The sequence below is a fragment of the Budorcas taxicolor genome, chromosome 17, assembly GCF_023091745.1.
Source record: "Budorcas taxicolor isolate Tak-1 chromosome 17, Takin1.1, whole genome shotgun sequence".
In the NCBI taxonomy this organism is placed as follows: Eukaryota; Metazoa; Chordata; class Mammalia; order Artiodactyla; family Bovidae; genus Budorcas; species Budorcas taxicolor.
In genome coordinates, this window is record NC_068926.1 from 53,966,035 (window position 1) to 53,982,243 (window position 16,209).

Sequence of the window (16,209 nt, forward strand, 5' to 3'; positions counted from 1 at the left end):
TTTTTTTTTGCTTAGCTTCTTTCATGGTATAGTGATTTTTGTGATTTATCCATGTTTTTGCACATACCAGTAGTTCATTCCTTTTTATTGCTAAATAGTATTGGACTGTACGGATATACCGTGGCTTATCCATTTACCTGTTGATGGGCATTTGGATGGTTTCCAGCTTTTGACTGCTACAAATAAAGCTATTGTAAACATTTGTATACTCGTCTCTACATAGACACGGGTTTTTCTTTCTTTTGAGTAAGCACCTGGATGTAGAGTGACTGGGTCATATGGGAAATGCCTGTTGAGAAGTTTTGCCAAACTGTTTTCCAAACAGGCTGTACCTTTTAAATTCCCACCAGCAGCCTCTGAAAGTTTCATTTGCCCTACATTCTAACAATACTTGGTTTGGTTAGTCTGTTTCACTTTAGCCAATTTGGTGAATGTGGTTTTAATTTGCATTTTCCCGATGAGTAATGATGCTGAGCATCTTTTCACGTGCTTTTTGATCATTTGTATATCTTTGTTAGAGTAATATCAAATCTTTAGCCAATTTTTTAACCAATGAGTGATAGGAGTTCTTTATATATTCTGTTACCAGTCCTTTGAATATGTATTGCAATTCATTTCGCTCAGTCTGTGGCTTGCCTTTTGTTTTCTTAGTAGTGTTTCAAAGAGCGAAAGTCTTAATTTTGATTGAAATCCAATTTATCATTTGTTTCCTTTTCTATTTTGCACTTTTTGTACAAAAGAGACCCTTTCAGAAACTGTTAAGAAACCTTTCTCTGCCCTAAGGCCATTCAGATTTTCTCCTCTTGTATAATTTTGCATTTTTTTTTTTTACAGAATAGCGCAGTCATGGATTATTGTTTAATTTTACCTTTAAATAAATAAGTAAATAAAATGAACTTTTGAAAAGTGGGAAGAACCTTTAAAATGGGTATTAAAAGAGTACGTACTATATGATTACACTCTCATAATGTAAAAAAACTGTGCTGGTAGAGACTTCTCTGGAGGTCCAGTGGTTAAGACTCCATACTTCCATTGGGCACAAGTTCAATCCCTTGTTGGGGAACTAAACTCCCACGTGCTTCGTGGAATGGCCAAAACAAAAACAACTGTGGTACTAGAAGTCAGGATAATGGTTACCCTGGACAGGGGCCAGCATATGGGAGATGCTTCTGGGGAGCTAGGAATGTTCCCTTTCTTGACTTGGATTCTGGTTAAGGCGTTTGTTTGTGAAAAATGTATCTTGCTACAAATTTACAATTCATATTCTGTGCATTTCTACTTACTTTCCAGGATTGTGTACAGCTGAATCAGTACACACTGAAGGATGAGATTGGAAAGGTAACTATCCCAGGAGACAGGCTGGTTTTCCGTACCTACCAAGGATGTCTTGAATACTGTGGCTCTACCTGACTAGAGCTGGGAGTGAGCAAGGAATCCTTGGAGAACAGACTGGGAGGGGGAGTGTTTTGTTATTAATGGCCTGTCTGTTTTGCTCTATTTTATTTTGTTTTTACATCAGACTGTGTGTTTCTACAAAAGCTCACAAATCTTCCAGAGTAATTCTGTATCACCAACATTGGTGTTGGTTTTTTTTTTCTTAAGGTATTCTCATATCTGTTTTTGCTTTTGCATCAGTATCAAAAGTATCAAGTGGATAGTATCAATGGACAGTATCAAAATTCAAAAACTCAAATGCCAATAGAGAGCAAGTGAGTAATATGTGAAAAAAACATGCTAGGTATAAGACAATAGGGAGTGGTGAGGACTATGGCAAACTGTTAACACAAGGAAATGATTATGACTCCATATCCACATCAGAATCTGGATTTTTATAGCTGAACTATTTTAAATGTTGGCCATTAATTCAAACATTCTAAAAACCGGAGATCCAACACAATACAGGGCAGATTTTGCCAATAGGCTACCACTTTGTCACCTCTGTATTAGGGTCCTGATTTTGTGGATCATAATTTCTAGATACTGTGTCACGGGCATCTCCGTTTCTCCAGGGCTCGTATGGCGTGGTCAAGTTGGCCTACAATGAAAATGACAATACCTACTACGTGAGTACCCACATCCTCCTCCCTGCCCTCTTCCTTGTCCAGAGAAAAGGCCTCCTATCCAGAACTTGGTTTCCTGGAAGGTTTTCTCAGCTGTTGTCTCATTTTATTCTTAGGTCATGTTTATTTTGTGCATTAGGAAGGAAGTGGGGAAGTGGGGAGGTGAAGCGATTGGCTCAGAAAGATTGAGTGAATAAATTCAGCAAATATCTCATATCCTTTCTCTGGGCTGCCCTTTCTACATCCTCCATAGCACCAAGAACTAAGTGGTCGTGAGATAAATTGCCCTCGTTTCTGAGGCTTTGGAATTGGTCCAGTAGTTCATATCCTGACTCTCCCATGTGCCAGTTGTGTGTCCTTGGGCAAATGACCTAAATGCTGAGCATCAGTTTCTCCACATGTGAAATATCCCTTGCCCATCACGCCAGCTCACTCATGTCTTGATTCAGTGGTAGCCAATCCAGGGCTTGTGGTCTCCCAGCTGGGAGAGCCGATCTGGAACTTTAGAAGTACCCTCTAGGCTGGAGGGATCCCGAGAGTCCAGCCTCCACATAACCCATGGAGTTGACCCATTCCAGTGGCAAGGTGCTCACTACATGGTCCCAAGGCTGCTGGTGCGCTGAGAGCTTGGGCAGGCTCAGGAGTGGAAGGAACTCTCCCTCCATCTTCCTCTCCATTTTAATCAGGATGCGGGGTCTTTTCTCCCACAGGCAATGAAGGTGCTGTCCAAAAAGAAACTGATCCGACAGGCGGGCTTTCCACGTGAGTTTGTCGGGCCTTTGTTTTTAGGTGCAGAGGCTGGGGCAAGATAGGGAAGACTCAATGAATGGTGTCCCCTGTAGAGTGTGCCCTGGGTGGATTCCCCAAAGCTAGTACTGGACCTCCGGCTGAGGTTTTTAAAAGTTCATTTTCTTGTAAAAATATTTATGAAAGGAATATAGGTATCAAGTGAAAAAAAAAATCCGTTAGAGGAAAATAGCCTGGTGGTTCCTCAGGAAGTTAAACGTACTATTACCATATGACCCAACAATTCTACTCTTGGGCGTATATACCCAAGAGAACTGAAAACACACAATCACACAAGCTCATACATGAAGGCTTATAGCAGTGTGACTCAAAATAGCCAAAATGTACAAGCAATCCCAAATGTCTGTCAGCAGATGAATGAGAAAACAAAAGGTGGTCTGTCTAGCCAATGGAGTATTACTCAGCCGTAAAAAGGGATGAAATTCTGATATATACCTCAACACAGATAACTTTGAAAACATACTAAATGAAAGAAGCCAGACACAAAAGGCCATATATTGTATGATTCCACTTACATGAAATGTCCAGAATAGGTAAATCCAGAGACAGAAAGCAGATTAGTGATTTCTAGAACCTGGGGTTAAGAGGGAGTTGGGTATGACTCATGATAGGTATGGTTTGTTTTTTTTTTTTTTGAGGTGGGACCGTTGAAAATGTTCAGGTTGCAGAACGTTGTGAACGTACTAAAAAGCATTGCATTACTCATTTTAAAACGCTCAATTTACAAAATTTAATTACCATAAGGTATTTCAGTTATATCTACAACATGCAAAAGAACAGAAGGATGTATAATGGAGGTCACAAATTTCTTGCTGTACTCCTCCCTCTCTCTATAGGCTCCCCACCCACCACTCTTAGCTCTTTTAGGAGCTGGTAATTACTGCATGTGATCGGGTGTAGGTGAGCATATCAGAGGCAGCTCCAGCATAAGCTCCCTGCCAGTGGAGCTGAGCAAAATGTCCGCTTGAGCCAAAAAGAGAAAATAGATAAATGTAACTTCCCCCAACCCCACCCTATCACTACCAGGACCCTGATCCTGCTTATCTGAACTCTGAGCCAGATAATATCCTTATGTTATTATTTCCTGATTTAGTAATTTCTGACATTTACTTCTGACTTCCTCTGAGGACAGCTTAAACCAGTCCTTTCTCCTCCCTTTCCCCAGCTGGGCAATGAGGTGATACCAGGATGTTCAGCTCCCTGTTGTCACTGCCATTGTCACTTTCCTTCTTGTTCCAGCTAGTGCAGCAGGTTTCTTTCCTTTGAACTTGCCTTTCCTTGCTCCACATCCCACTTCTGATACCTGCACCTCGGCTTTTACTTTCCAAGGCTGACACATCTACATTCGGTTCTGTTAGTCACATTTAGACCCTTGCTTACATGGAATAGGGCTTCCCTGGTAGCTCAGCTGGTAAAGGATCCACCTGCAATGTGGGAGACCTGGGTTCAAGCCCTGGGTTGGGAAGATCCCCTGAAGAAGAGAAGGGTTACCCACTCTAGTATTCTGGCCTGGAGAATTCCTTGGACTCTGTAGTCCGTGGGGTTGCAAAGAGTTGGACAACTGAGCAACTTTCACTTTCACTTTTCACCTACATGTAATATGCAGTATAAGTGTGTTCACTGTGGACCTTTCCGTCATTGTGACCTTCTGAATGTCAGTCACTACTGGGCCAAGCAAGTTCTTTTTTTTCCTCTCATCAGTTATTACTTCTTTTCCTATCCCTGACTTATTTATCTCCTCTATTTCCACATGAGTTGTGGAGGCAAGGAATAATATTTTTGTCCCTCTTATGGAGTGGGAATACCAAGCCCCAGAGAGGGAATGTTGAGATTGCTCCACTAGACCCCAGACTTCTTTTTCTTGTACCTCAGTGAACTTTTGATGCTCACTGTGACCTAGAGCATGGGACAGGAAGAAGAGAATTAACAGAAGGCTGGGCAAGGGAACTGGGTCTCCAGCCTCATTAATTTCCAGCATCAGAGAAGACAAATGAAAAGAAGGCTGATTAAAGCCCCTGGTGGCATCAGCCACTCCAGTCTTTCTGAGACACCACCCCCCCCCCCCCCATAAATTGTCCTGCTTACAGTCCCCTCTGCAGAGGAGAGTCTCTTTGTCCTGACTCTGGGATGGTTCATGTTTCCTCCAGGTCGCCCCCCTCCTCGAGGTACCCGACCAGCCCCTGGGGGCTGCATCCAGCCCAGGGGCCCAATTGAGCAGGTGTACCAGGAAATTGCCATCCTCAAGAAGCTGGACCACCCCAACGTAGTGAAGCTGGTAGAGGTGAGATGAGGGGGACACGGAGGAGGGAGGGAGGAATGGGGATGGTCCAGCCTCGGCTCTGTGATTACCAAAGTGCGACACCATTGGTTCCCAGGGAGAGCCACGTCACCTCCAGCAGCCTGTTACAGGGCTGAGTGGTGGTTACTTCTCCAGGCTCCTTCACCCTGTCATTGCATGTAATTCTCGCCCCTTTTTTAGACTATTTATTGCTCCCACTTTACAGATGAAGGAATTGAGGCTCAGAGGAGTACTGAGGCTTGCCCTTTACCTGTTTGTCTTTTTGGAGCTAGTTCTTTTTCTACTACACAAATGTGTATAGTTGTAGCATAAAAGCAGCCATTTGCCTGTAAACAAATGCGCCTGGCTATGTTTTGTTAAAACTTTACTTATGAAACTGCTCTATATCAGCATTTCTCATGCTTTTTGGTCTCCAGACCCTCTTATGCTCTTTTTTTGAAGCATTTTTTTAAAAATTTATTTTTAATTGGAAGATGGTTGCTTTAGTCCATGAGGTCACAGAGTCGAACATGACTGAGCGACTGAACTGAATTGCTTTACAATGTTGTATTGGCTTGTGCCATACAATAGTGTGAATCAACCATGAATATAGATAAAGTCCCCACCCTCTTGAACCTCCCTCCCACCCCATGCTCTTAAAAATAATTGAAGATTGCAAAACCTTTTGCTTATGGGGGTTATATTTATTAGTATTTATCAATTAGGATTTAAAATTGAGAAGCTAAAAATTATTTTTTAATTCATTTAAAATCAACAATAATCCTATACATTAATGTGATTTTTTTAAAAAGAAAAATAACAGAACTCTAGATAGGCAAGTGCCTGGGTCTGACTTTTCCTGGAAGGGCAGGGCTTAGGGGTTCCAGGTTGGCTGTCCTGGGCCTCTGCCTCGGGTGCATCCCTTTCTGAGGGTTCTTGTCCTGTGACTCTTGGGTGACTGGGGAAGTTGAGTATGATGTGTCAAGAGGCGGGAGGATCAGTCTAGCCCAGGAGCCTGCCTTTGGTTCTTCCCAAAAGGAGAGATGGCAGTTGCAGGCCATCTCCATCTGTCACAACAACTCTCACAATTTCAACCCATGGATGCTTGAGTTGCCATCCTAGAGAAAACCCAAGGGCGCTTGGTTGGTGTGTGTGTCAGGTCCTGGCGGGATCTCCCTTCTCCTTCATGCCTTGTGGTGCGTGGGCTCCCAACAAGGCCCTTTGCCAGCTTGCTTGTTCATTCACTTGTCAGACATTCCCTAAGGATCTACTAGGTCCCTAGTCGTGTACAGGGCACCATGGAGGCAGCCGAGGTGGATGCAACCTGGTGCCTGCCCTTTGAAGAGAGGAAGATAGAAATTATGATAAAGTGAAAACAGGAAGGCTGTGAAAGAGAGAAAGAAGGCACTGCAGCAGTTCCAGGCAAGAGGATATCATTTCCTGCTGGGGCAGGGGGTTGGGGACAGAATTTGAATTTGACAATTCTGACAGCCGATCCATTGTCTCCTAGGAGACAAGTGGGATTCTTATTCAAGCTGAGACATTTTCCAGGGGAGGAACCTGCCCCCTCCCTTATGTAACCTCCTTTCTGGGTGCTTTGGACCCTTGTAGATTGGGCTAGAAAGTGCTTATTTTCCAGATGGCCATTTGGATCACACATTCCTGTGCCCTTCATCTTAACTGGGAAAAACAGTGGAAAGCACAGCCCTCCCGTTGGCAAGTGCAGTCATGTGGATGCTGCTTCCTCCCTGCTCATGTCTTTTCTCTCTCTTCCTCTCCCCTGCTCCTCATCTCCGGCCTGTTCCATGTGGCTGTGCCAACAGGTCTTGGATGACCCCAATGAGGACCATCTGTACATGGGTAAGAGAGCCCTTGCCTTCTGCCACCCTTGCTCGGGCAGCTACGCCTGCCCAAAGCCCAGGGGTACTCTCCATCCAGCCTCTGCACCTGGCATCTCCCACCCTTTCCTGCTCCAGCGGGGCCCCACACAGAAGGCTGCACCCAAGGTTTAAAGCAGGAGGTGGAAAGGAGTTCTTGCTGGGACTTTATCTGGGTGTCCTGTTCATCCATCTTCTGATATCTGTTGAGTGCCTGCTGTGTGCTGGGTACCGTTCTAGGCACTAAGGATGCAATGATGAGTAAGAAAGATGAAGCTGGTGTTCTGATCAGGGGAAACAGCCAGTCAACAACTATAGTTGGCCTTCTGTGTCTGCAGGTTCTGCATCTGCAGATTCAACCACCTGTGGAGCAAAAATATTACAAAGAAAAAATTCCAGAATGTTCCCAAAAGTAAAACTTGAATTTGGCATGCACTGGCAACTATTTACATAGTATTTACATTGTATTAGGTATTATAAAGTAATCCAGAGATCATTTAAAGTATAGGGGAGGATGTGTGTAGGTTATATGCAACTACTACACCATTTTACATAAGGGACTTGAGCAGCTGTGGATTTTGGTATCTACAGGGTTCCTGGAACCAATTCCCTGTAAATACCGAGGGATAACTGTAAATAAAGCAGATGATCAACTTCAGACTGATGCTCTGAAGAAGATTAAACAGGGTGATGTGAGAGAGAGATGGAGGGGCCACTGCAGATAGGAGGTGAGCATTTAGCACCTGAATGTCGAGGACTCAGCCCTGTTAAATCTGGGGAAGGGCATTCCAGGTAGAGGAAATAGCAGGTCAAAGGCCCCAGGGCTGGTGAGAGCTTAGAGTTTAAAAAATGTGGCTGCAGGAGAGAAAACCAGGTAGGGAGGGAAGGTGAGGATGGAGGGCCTAGGGTGGGGGTGGGCAGCCATGGTGGGGCATTTGGAGCCTTGAGGGGCTGTTGAAGGGTCCTGCACACAGACCTGGAAGGACTCAGGTATGTCCTCAGAGACCTCATTTTAAAAAATGATAGGGACACAGGACAGCGCTCAGTTCTCAGTATAAGCACTGATGAGGGAGGGAAGAACAGGACTAATGCAAAGCAGACTATCAGGCCCAGGAAGGCATGATCAACAGGCCACATGTCCCGGTGATGTGTGGCTGGGGGAGGCATTCAGACAAACTTGTGTATTTCGAGTGGGTACAGATGACAGCCAGGAGGGGTAGTGGTGTGGGCAGGGCCAAGCCCAGCCCGGAATCCAGATGTCTGCTGGATGAGCACAGCATGATCCTTTGCTGCACAGGGAGTGATGGATCATAAAGTAATGGGTCTGGGTTGGAACTGGAGCTCAGAGCTCAGTTTCCCCTAAAGTAGTTGCTATGGTTTCATTCCAAGGATGCTGTTGTTGCTTAGGACATTTTATTTCTCTTGCCCCCACCCAGGTATTTTTTGTTGGTTTGTTTTTTAAATTTGGCTGTGCTGGGTCTTAGTTGTGGCACGTGGAATCTAGTTCCCCTGACCATAGGGTTGAATCTGGGCCCCCTGCATTGGGAGCTCAGAATCTTAGCCACTGGACTATGAGGGAAGTTCCCTCACCCAGGTTTTATTATGAAAAATGTCAAAGTTGGAAGAAGAGTACAGGGAATGCCTGTTTACCTATCACCCAGATTCAATAGTTAGTAACTTTTTGTCATATTTGCTTTATCAGTTTAGCCACCCACCCATCCATTTCTCTTTTATTTTCTGAACCATCCAAAAGTAAAGTAGCAGACATCCTGACACATTAGCTCCTAAAAACTTTAGCCTGCGTCTCCTAGTCACTTCAGTCGTGTCTGACCCTTTGCCACCCTATGGGCTGTAGGGGCTTCCCTAGTAGTTCAGTCAGTAAAGAATCTGCCTGCAATGCAGGAGACCTGGGTTCGATCCCTGGGTTGGGAAGATCCCCTGGAGAAGGAAATGGCAACCCACTCTAGTATTCTTGCCTGGAAAATCCTAGGGACAGAGGAGCCTTAAGGGCTACGTCCATGGTGTGTTGCAAGAGTTGGACATGACTTGGTGACTAAACCATCACCACCATGGACTGTAGTCTGCCAGGCTCCTCTGTCCATGGGATTCTCTAGGCAAGAATACTTGAGTGGATTTTCATGCCTTCCTCCAGAGGATCTTCCCAACCCAGGGGTTGAACCCACGTCTCTTATGTCTCCTGCACTGGCAGGTGGTTCTTTACCTCTCACGCCATCTGGGCAGCCCTCACAATACCACAATACCATTATTGCACCTGAAAAGTTAATGCCAGTTCCTTAGGAGCATCTAGTGGGTAGGTTGTCCTCAAATTTTAGAACTTTAAAAACCTTCCTTTAGAAACATTTTAGAAGTACACAATAAATACTGTCAGAAATGAAAACTTTAAAAAATTGTGAAACATTCATATAAAAATATGAATATCACAGAGTCACAATTTCTCAATGTGGTACCTGCACCACTTTAAGTATATGAGACAGGAACTTCCCTGACGGTCCATTGGTAATGAATCTGCCTGTTGGTGCGGGTTTGATCCCTGGCTCTGGGAATGTCCACATGCTGCAGGACACCTAAGCCCATGTGCCCCAACTACTGAGCATGTGCTCTAGAGCCCGTGCTTTGTAACAAAAGAAGCCACCTCAATGAGAAGCCTATGCATTGCAACAAGGAGTTTTAGATCCCGCTTGCTGCAACCAGAGAAAGCCCGCGTGCAGCAATGAAGACCCAACACAGACAAAAATAAATACAATTTAAAAAGAAAGATGATTTGAAAAAAATAAATATATGAGATCATTTTAGGTGGTATATGGACAACCATTTAAAACATTTTTTAGACTTATTTTACCATTTGTATAGGAAGAACTGTAACCAGCACACTAAACTCAGGATTTCATGGATTTTATTACCTGAGATAAGACTAAAAGTTTTCATACTAAATCAGTTTAAAAGTGTGAAATAAATGATAGTTTACATAGTATATAGATATAGCCAGATTATAACCATGGTAGGCAAACGAGTGAAGTTTGGGGGAACACAGAAGAAAGCACAAACTATAAAAGGTCATTTGGGGCCCAGAATGGCATCCCCAGCATTGTTCGCTCACCTGAGGCCCCGGACCTGACTCTGAATGGCTTTGAGCTGTTTTTGAGGAGGTGGGTTGTCCATTCAACAAATGTCACAGTTTGTCAGGTCCCGATCTAGCCCCTCGGGAGGTGGTAGCTCTTCTCGGCTGCCACCCCTGACCTCGCACATGGGGTAGCTCCTCTCGGCTGTTCCTGCGCCGTCGCAGCCTGGCACTCTTGGCCGCTGCCCCTGACCTCGGATGTGAGGTAGCTCCTCTTGGCTGCCACCCCTCGGGCATGGGGTCCTCCTGGCTTCTGCCCCTGACCTCGGACATGGGGTAGCTCCTCCTTATTGCCAAATTCAGACTCGAAGAAAGTAGGGAAAACTGCTAGACCATTCAGGTATGACCTAAATCAAATCCCTTATGATTATACAGTGGAAGTGAGAAATAGATTTAAGGGACTAGATCTGATAGATAGAGTGCCTGATGAACTATGGGTGGAGGTTTGTGACACTGTACAGGAGACAGGGATCAAGACCATCCCCAAGAAGAAGAAATGCAAAAAAGCAAAATGGCTGTCTGAGGAGGCTTTACAAATAGCTGTGAAAAGTAGAGAAGCGAAACGCAAAGGAGAAGAGGAAAGATATACCCATTTGAATGCAGAGTTCCAAAGAATAGCAAGGAGGGATAAGAAAGCCTTCCTCAGCAATCAATGCAAAGAAATACAGGAAAACAATAGAATGGGAAAGACTAGAGATCTATTCAAGAAAATCAGAGATACCAAGGGAACATTTCATGCAAAGATGGGCTCAATAAAGGACAGAAATGGTATGGACCTAACAGAAGCAAAAGTTATTAAGAAGAGGTGGCAGGAATACACAGAAAAACTGTACAGAAAAGATCTTCGTGACCAAGATAATCACGATGGTGTGAGCACTCACCTAGACCCAGACATCCTGGAACGTGAAGTCAAGTGGGCCTTAGAAAGCATCACTATCAACAAAGCTAGTGGAGGTGATGGAATTCCAGTTGAGCTATTTCAGATCCTGAAAGATGATGCTGTGAAAGTGCTGCACTCAATATGCCAGCAAATTTGGAAAACTCAGCCATGGCCACAGGACTGGAAAAGGTCAGTTTTCATTCCAATCCCAAAGAAAGGCAGTGCCAAAGAATGCTCACACTACCGCACAATTGCACTCATCTCACACGCTAGTAAAGTAATGCTCAAAATTCTCCAAGCCAGGCTTCAGCAATATGTGAACCGTGAACTTCCAGATGTTCAAGCTGGTTTTAGAAAAGGCAGAGGAACCAGAGATCAAATTGCCAACATCCGCTGGATCATGGAAAAAGCAAGAGAGTTCCAGAAAAATATCTATTTCTGCTTTATTGACTATGCCAAAGCCTTTGACTGTGTGGATCATAACAAACTGTGGAAAATTCTGAAAGAGATGGGAATATCAGACCACCTGACCTGCCTCTTGAGAAACCTATATGCAGGTCAGAAAGCAACAGTTAGAACTGGACATGGAACTACAGACTGGTTCCAAATAGGAAAAGGAGTACGTCAAGGCTGTATATTGTCACCCTGCTTATTTAACTTCTATGCAGAGTACATCATGAGAAACGCTGGGCTGGAAGAACCACAAGCTGGAATCAAGATTGCCAGGGGAAATATCAATAACCTCAGATATGCAGATGACACTACCATTATGGCAGAAAGTGAAGAGGAAAACTCAAAAGCCTCTTGATGAAAGTGAAAATGGAGAGTGAGAAAGTTGGCTTAAAGCTCAACATTCAGAAAACGAAGATCATGGCATCTGGTCCCATCACTTCATGGCAAATAGATGGGGAAACAGTGGAAACAGTGTCAGACTTTATTTTGGGGGGCTCCAAAATCACTGCAGATGATGACTGCAGCCATGAAATTAAAAGACGCTTACTCCTTGGAAGAAAAATTATGACCAACCTAGATAGCATATTGAAAAGCAGAGACATTACTTTGCCAACAAAGGTCCATCTAGTCAAGGCTATGGTTTTTCCAGTAGTCATGTATGGATGTGAGAGTTGGACTGTGAAGAAGGCTGAGCGCCGAAGAATTGATGCTTTTGAACTGTGGTGTTGGAGAAGACTCTTGAGAGGCCCTTGGACTGCAAGGAGATCCAACCAGTCCATTCTGAAGGAGATCAGCCCTGGGATTTCTTTGGAAGGAATGATGCTAAAGCTGAAACTCCAGTACTTTGGCTACCTCATGCGAAGAGTTGATTCATTGGACAAGGTTCTGATGCTGGGAGGGATTGGGGGCAGGAAGAGAAGGGGACGACAGAGGGTGAGATGGCTGGATGGCATCACTGACTCAATGGACATGAGTCTGAGTGAACTCCAGGAGTTGGTGATGGACAGGGAGGCCTGGCATGCTGCGACTCATGGGGTCACAAAGAGTCCGACACGACTGAGCGACTGAACTGAACTGAACTGATCTAAGCCCTTCCGGGAATGAAACTCAAGCCCGGGCCCTACACCCTCAGGGCATTTTAGTGCTCTGATGGGGGCAGATGGATACACTCCACCTAAGTATTACTAGGCGTAGGGTTCAGAGGTGACAGCTGTGCTCTGTGTTTAGTTATTTAGTCGTGTCTGACTGTTTGTGACCCCATGGACTCTACAGTCCATGGGATTCTCCAGGCCAGAATACTGGAGTGGGTAGGCATTCCCTTCTCCAGGGCATCTTCCCAACCCAGGGATTGAACCCAGGTCTTCCACATTGCAGGCAGATTCTTTACTGAGCTGAGCCACCAGGGAAGCTTGAAGGTGACAGCACCATGAACAAAACTAACCTGAGCAGGGTCAGGGGAATCAGGAGTTTCAGGTTGGAGGCTTGGGAAACAGTGGCTCCTGGGATGCCTCACGGAGGTGAGACCTGTGCAGGACCCTGGGAACCAGATGGCAGAGGGCATTTCACATCATTGTAAGACTTTGCCTTTTACTTTGAGAGAGAAGGGGGCCCTTGGAGGATTTTTTTTTCTTTTTAATATTTATTTATTTGGCTGTGATGGGTCTTAGTTGTGGCGTGCAGGCTTCTCTAGTTGTGGTACCTGGGTTTAGTTGCTTCACAGCACGTGGAATCTTAGTTCCCTGACCGGGGATTGAGCCCGCATCCCGGGCATTGCATGGCTGATTCTTAACCACTGGACTGCCAAGCATGTCCCCCTTGGAGGGTACTGAGCTGAGGAGTTGAATGAGTATGTAAAGAACATGACTCAAGCTTCAAAGAGGAGTTGCGTAAGCCATTTGGACCAGGTAGCTTCATGGACAGAGTTTTTCACTTCTTGAGGTGGCAAAGTGGGAAGGAACTGTGTGGTTTTGGTGTGTTGATTCCAGTGATTTTGAAACAATCCCAGTACTTTATTTTTTCATTTCCAGCCATAGCTGTGTGTGGCTAGGACAGAGTGGGCAGTGTGTGAAGCCAGTTAGCAGATGTCGGCAAGGGTTCTGCACCTGCAGGCCTGACTCTGAAAGGGTAGAGAACATGATCAGTATTTCTCGGGGTTAAAAACTTCTCACCTGCCACTCAGGCCCAGGAGGGGTTAAACTGTGAGCGACTTGAGAATAACACCTGTTTCAACAGGCCAGCTTCCCTCATGCCAACTGACTTTTGGTGCTTGGGAGGAAGCATTGAAATTCATGAAGCAGCTCTTGAAAGTTAAGTTTGCAAGGTGGGAAAGCAGGAGCTGAGGGGCCCAGAGCTCCTCTTGGTGAGAGACTTACCTTCAGAGCCATTGCCTTTGCCTGAAGCCACAGCAGATTTGCCCTAACTCGGGTTTGGCCATTGCCGGTTGATGAACCTGAAAACAGGGTGGGGCCCTGGGGGAGTTAAGTTCCTTTTCTGATCTGAACCTTTAAGCCTTCTTTTTCTGAGGAGCTGGTTCTTTCCCCTTGGCCATCTCAGCCCTTGGACAGCTTTGAAACACCTTTCGTCCATAAGAAGCTCCAGTGTGTGCTTCTAGAGAACAGAAAACTCGAAAACCATCCTCCATGGGACTTTAAAATGCACTGTGGTGTTTTTTTCATTTCCTAAAGTACAGCTTCATAGTCCCAGTTATATCTGTTCAAGCAGAACAAAATTAAAATAACTACGCCACATGACCTGGCAATTCTGCTCCTAGGTACCCCCAAAGAATTGAAAAGAGCCACACATAAACACTTGTGCAGGAATGCTTGTGCATGAATGTTCATAGCAGCATTATTCATAATAGCCAAAATGTGGAAATAACCCAAATGTTCATCAGCTCATGAATAGGTAAACAAAATGTAGCATAGCCATACTATGGAATATTATACAGCCACTAAAAGGAGGAAAGTACTGATACATGCTACAATGTGGATGAATTCTGAAAACATGTCAAGTGAAAAAGCATGTTACCAGGGGTCACATATTGTATGAGTCAATGTATATGACATGTCCAGAATAGGCAAATCTATAGAAACAGAAAGCAGATTAGTGGTTGCCAAGGGCTGTGGGACGGGGTGTGGGGAGTGACTACTAGTGGGCACAGGGTTTCTTTTCAGGGGACTGCAAATGTGCTGGAATTAGTTAGAGGCGATGATTGCCCTGGAGGCAGTAGACTCTAGATACCACTAAATCATGCACGTTAGAATAGTTGTATATTCTGAAATTTCACCTCAACTTTTAGAAATGCAAAAAATACCGCCCCTCTCCAACAACAAAAACCCTGTGCATTCCCTGAACGTAGTGTATCTAATACTTGATGGTGGGGTGGGGGATCCCACATATACAAGGCTGTGAGGAAGCTAGCAGGCAGTGAGTCAAGAAAGGCCCTGTTTAGGAGGAACAGAATCAGCTGGCCTTTGAGGTGGCAGAGAGATCACCATCCCCACCTCTAGCTCCAAGTCTTGATTTGATTTGAAGTCACAGGTTGGAGCACCAGCTGACACAGAGTGCTAAAGAACTGGAACATTATCTGACAATTTTTGATTTACGTAGCCTGACACAGCCTAGCAGCTTGGAAAATGTGAGAGGGGTAATTGACATTTGTTCTTGCTGTTTCTTAAACTGAAACTTTGCTAGGGTTCAGAAGACCCCTAGGGCTGCTGCTTTTGTGTCCACGTAAATCCACATTTGGGTTGCTTCCCCTTAGACCTGTTCTTTGGCAGGGCTTTGGCTCAGGACGTGGATGAGTGACAGGACATAGTTTAGCATCAGTCGTATCCCTGGGACTCCCCTCCCACCCCCTCCCACCTAGGTATGAGAAGACAATGAGAGGCTGTCCCCACCTGTGCCAGTCTCCCTGCTTTGTATCCTCTGGCAGAGGGTCCTCAGCTGTTTTGAGGACCAGATGTATAGCCAGCCTGGGGTCCCAGGGACACCAGAAATCTCTGACCCCTAGCCTCCTGATGGGAACTTAGAAAAGCAGAACCTTCTGTGGTTTTGGTTCAGTGGACTGTTCCCCTCCCACCCCCCATGTTAGTTTCAGTGCTTCTTAGTGTTTCTAGGGGTGGCTGGGAGCTGGGGAGGAGGGGAGGAAGATGGATTTCCATTTTCCCAATGTAACCATTCACCCCCTTCTCTATCCTACAGTGTTTGAACTGGTCAACCAAGGGTGAGTGTCCCCATTCCCAGCAGGTATGAGGCCCGAAGCTTCTTGAGCTGCAAAGCTGAATGAGGTGGTGGGAGGGGGCAAAGGCTGGTGTGTCTGGTTTGCTTTTCATGTGTGTGTTGACCTTTCAGGCCTGTGATGGAAGTGCCCACCCTCAAACCACTCTCTGAAGACCAGGCCCGTTTCTACTTCCAGGATCTAATCAAAGGCATCGAGTACTGTAAGCGGGGCCCACAGGAGGACTCTCACCCAGGGGGTGGTTAGCCATCCCAGACAGTGTATGGAAAGTGGAAGGTTTCTTACTTCCCTCCTGGAGCACAGGGAGGTGGGCAGGAAACAGAATTGCCTGCGCTATGACGACACCCGCTCCAAGCAGAAACCCTTCTTCTGGCCACACAGAAAAACTAAGAGCAATAGTGTTAGTGACTGTTTATCCAGTTCTTTCTACCAGGCACTGTTAATTTCCTAGCATCACCCCTTATTCCCAGCAACC

The 16,209-nt window shown here is 45.3% G+C and overlaps 1 protein-coding gene across 4 annotated transcripts in view; it reads left to right on the forward strand.

Annotated features, from left to right (window-relative positions):
* CAMKK2 (calcium/calmodulin dependent protein kinase kinase 2) overlaps positions 1-16,209 on the forward strand; it is a 50,981-nt gene that overhangs the window by 20,335 nt on the left and 14,437 nt on the right. For all 4 annotated transcript variants that reach the window (XM_052655094.1, XM_052655096.1, XM_052655095.1 and 1 more), the window contains exons 3-9: positions 1,291-1,338; positions 2,010-2,063; positions 2,771-2,822; positions 5,015-5,148; positions 6,969-7,005; positions 15,698-15,719; positions 15,848-15,936. In XM_052655094.1, coding sequence (XP_052511054.1) covers positions 1,291-1,338; positions 2,010-2,063; positions 2,771-2,822; positions 5,015-5,148; positions 6,969-7,005; positions 15,698-15,719; positions 15,848-15,936 — 436 coding nt within the window. The remainder of the gene's footprint in view (positions 1-1,290; positions 1,339-2,009; positions 2,064-2,770; positions 2,823-5,014; positions 5,149-6,968; positions 7,006-15,697; positions 15,720-15,847; positions 15,937-16,209) is intronic.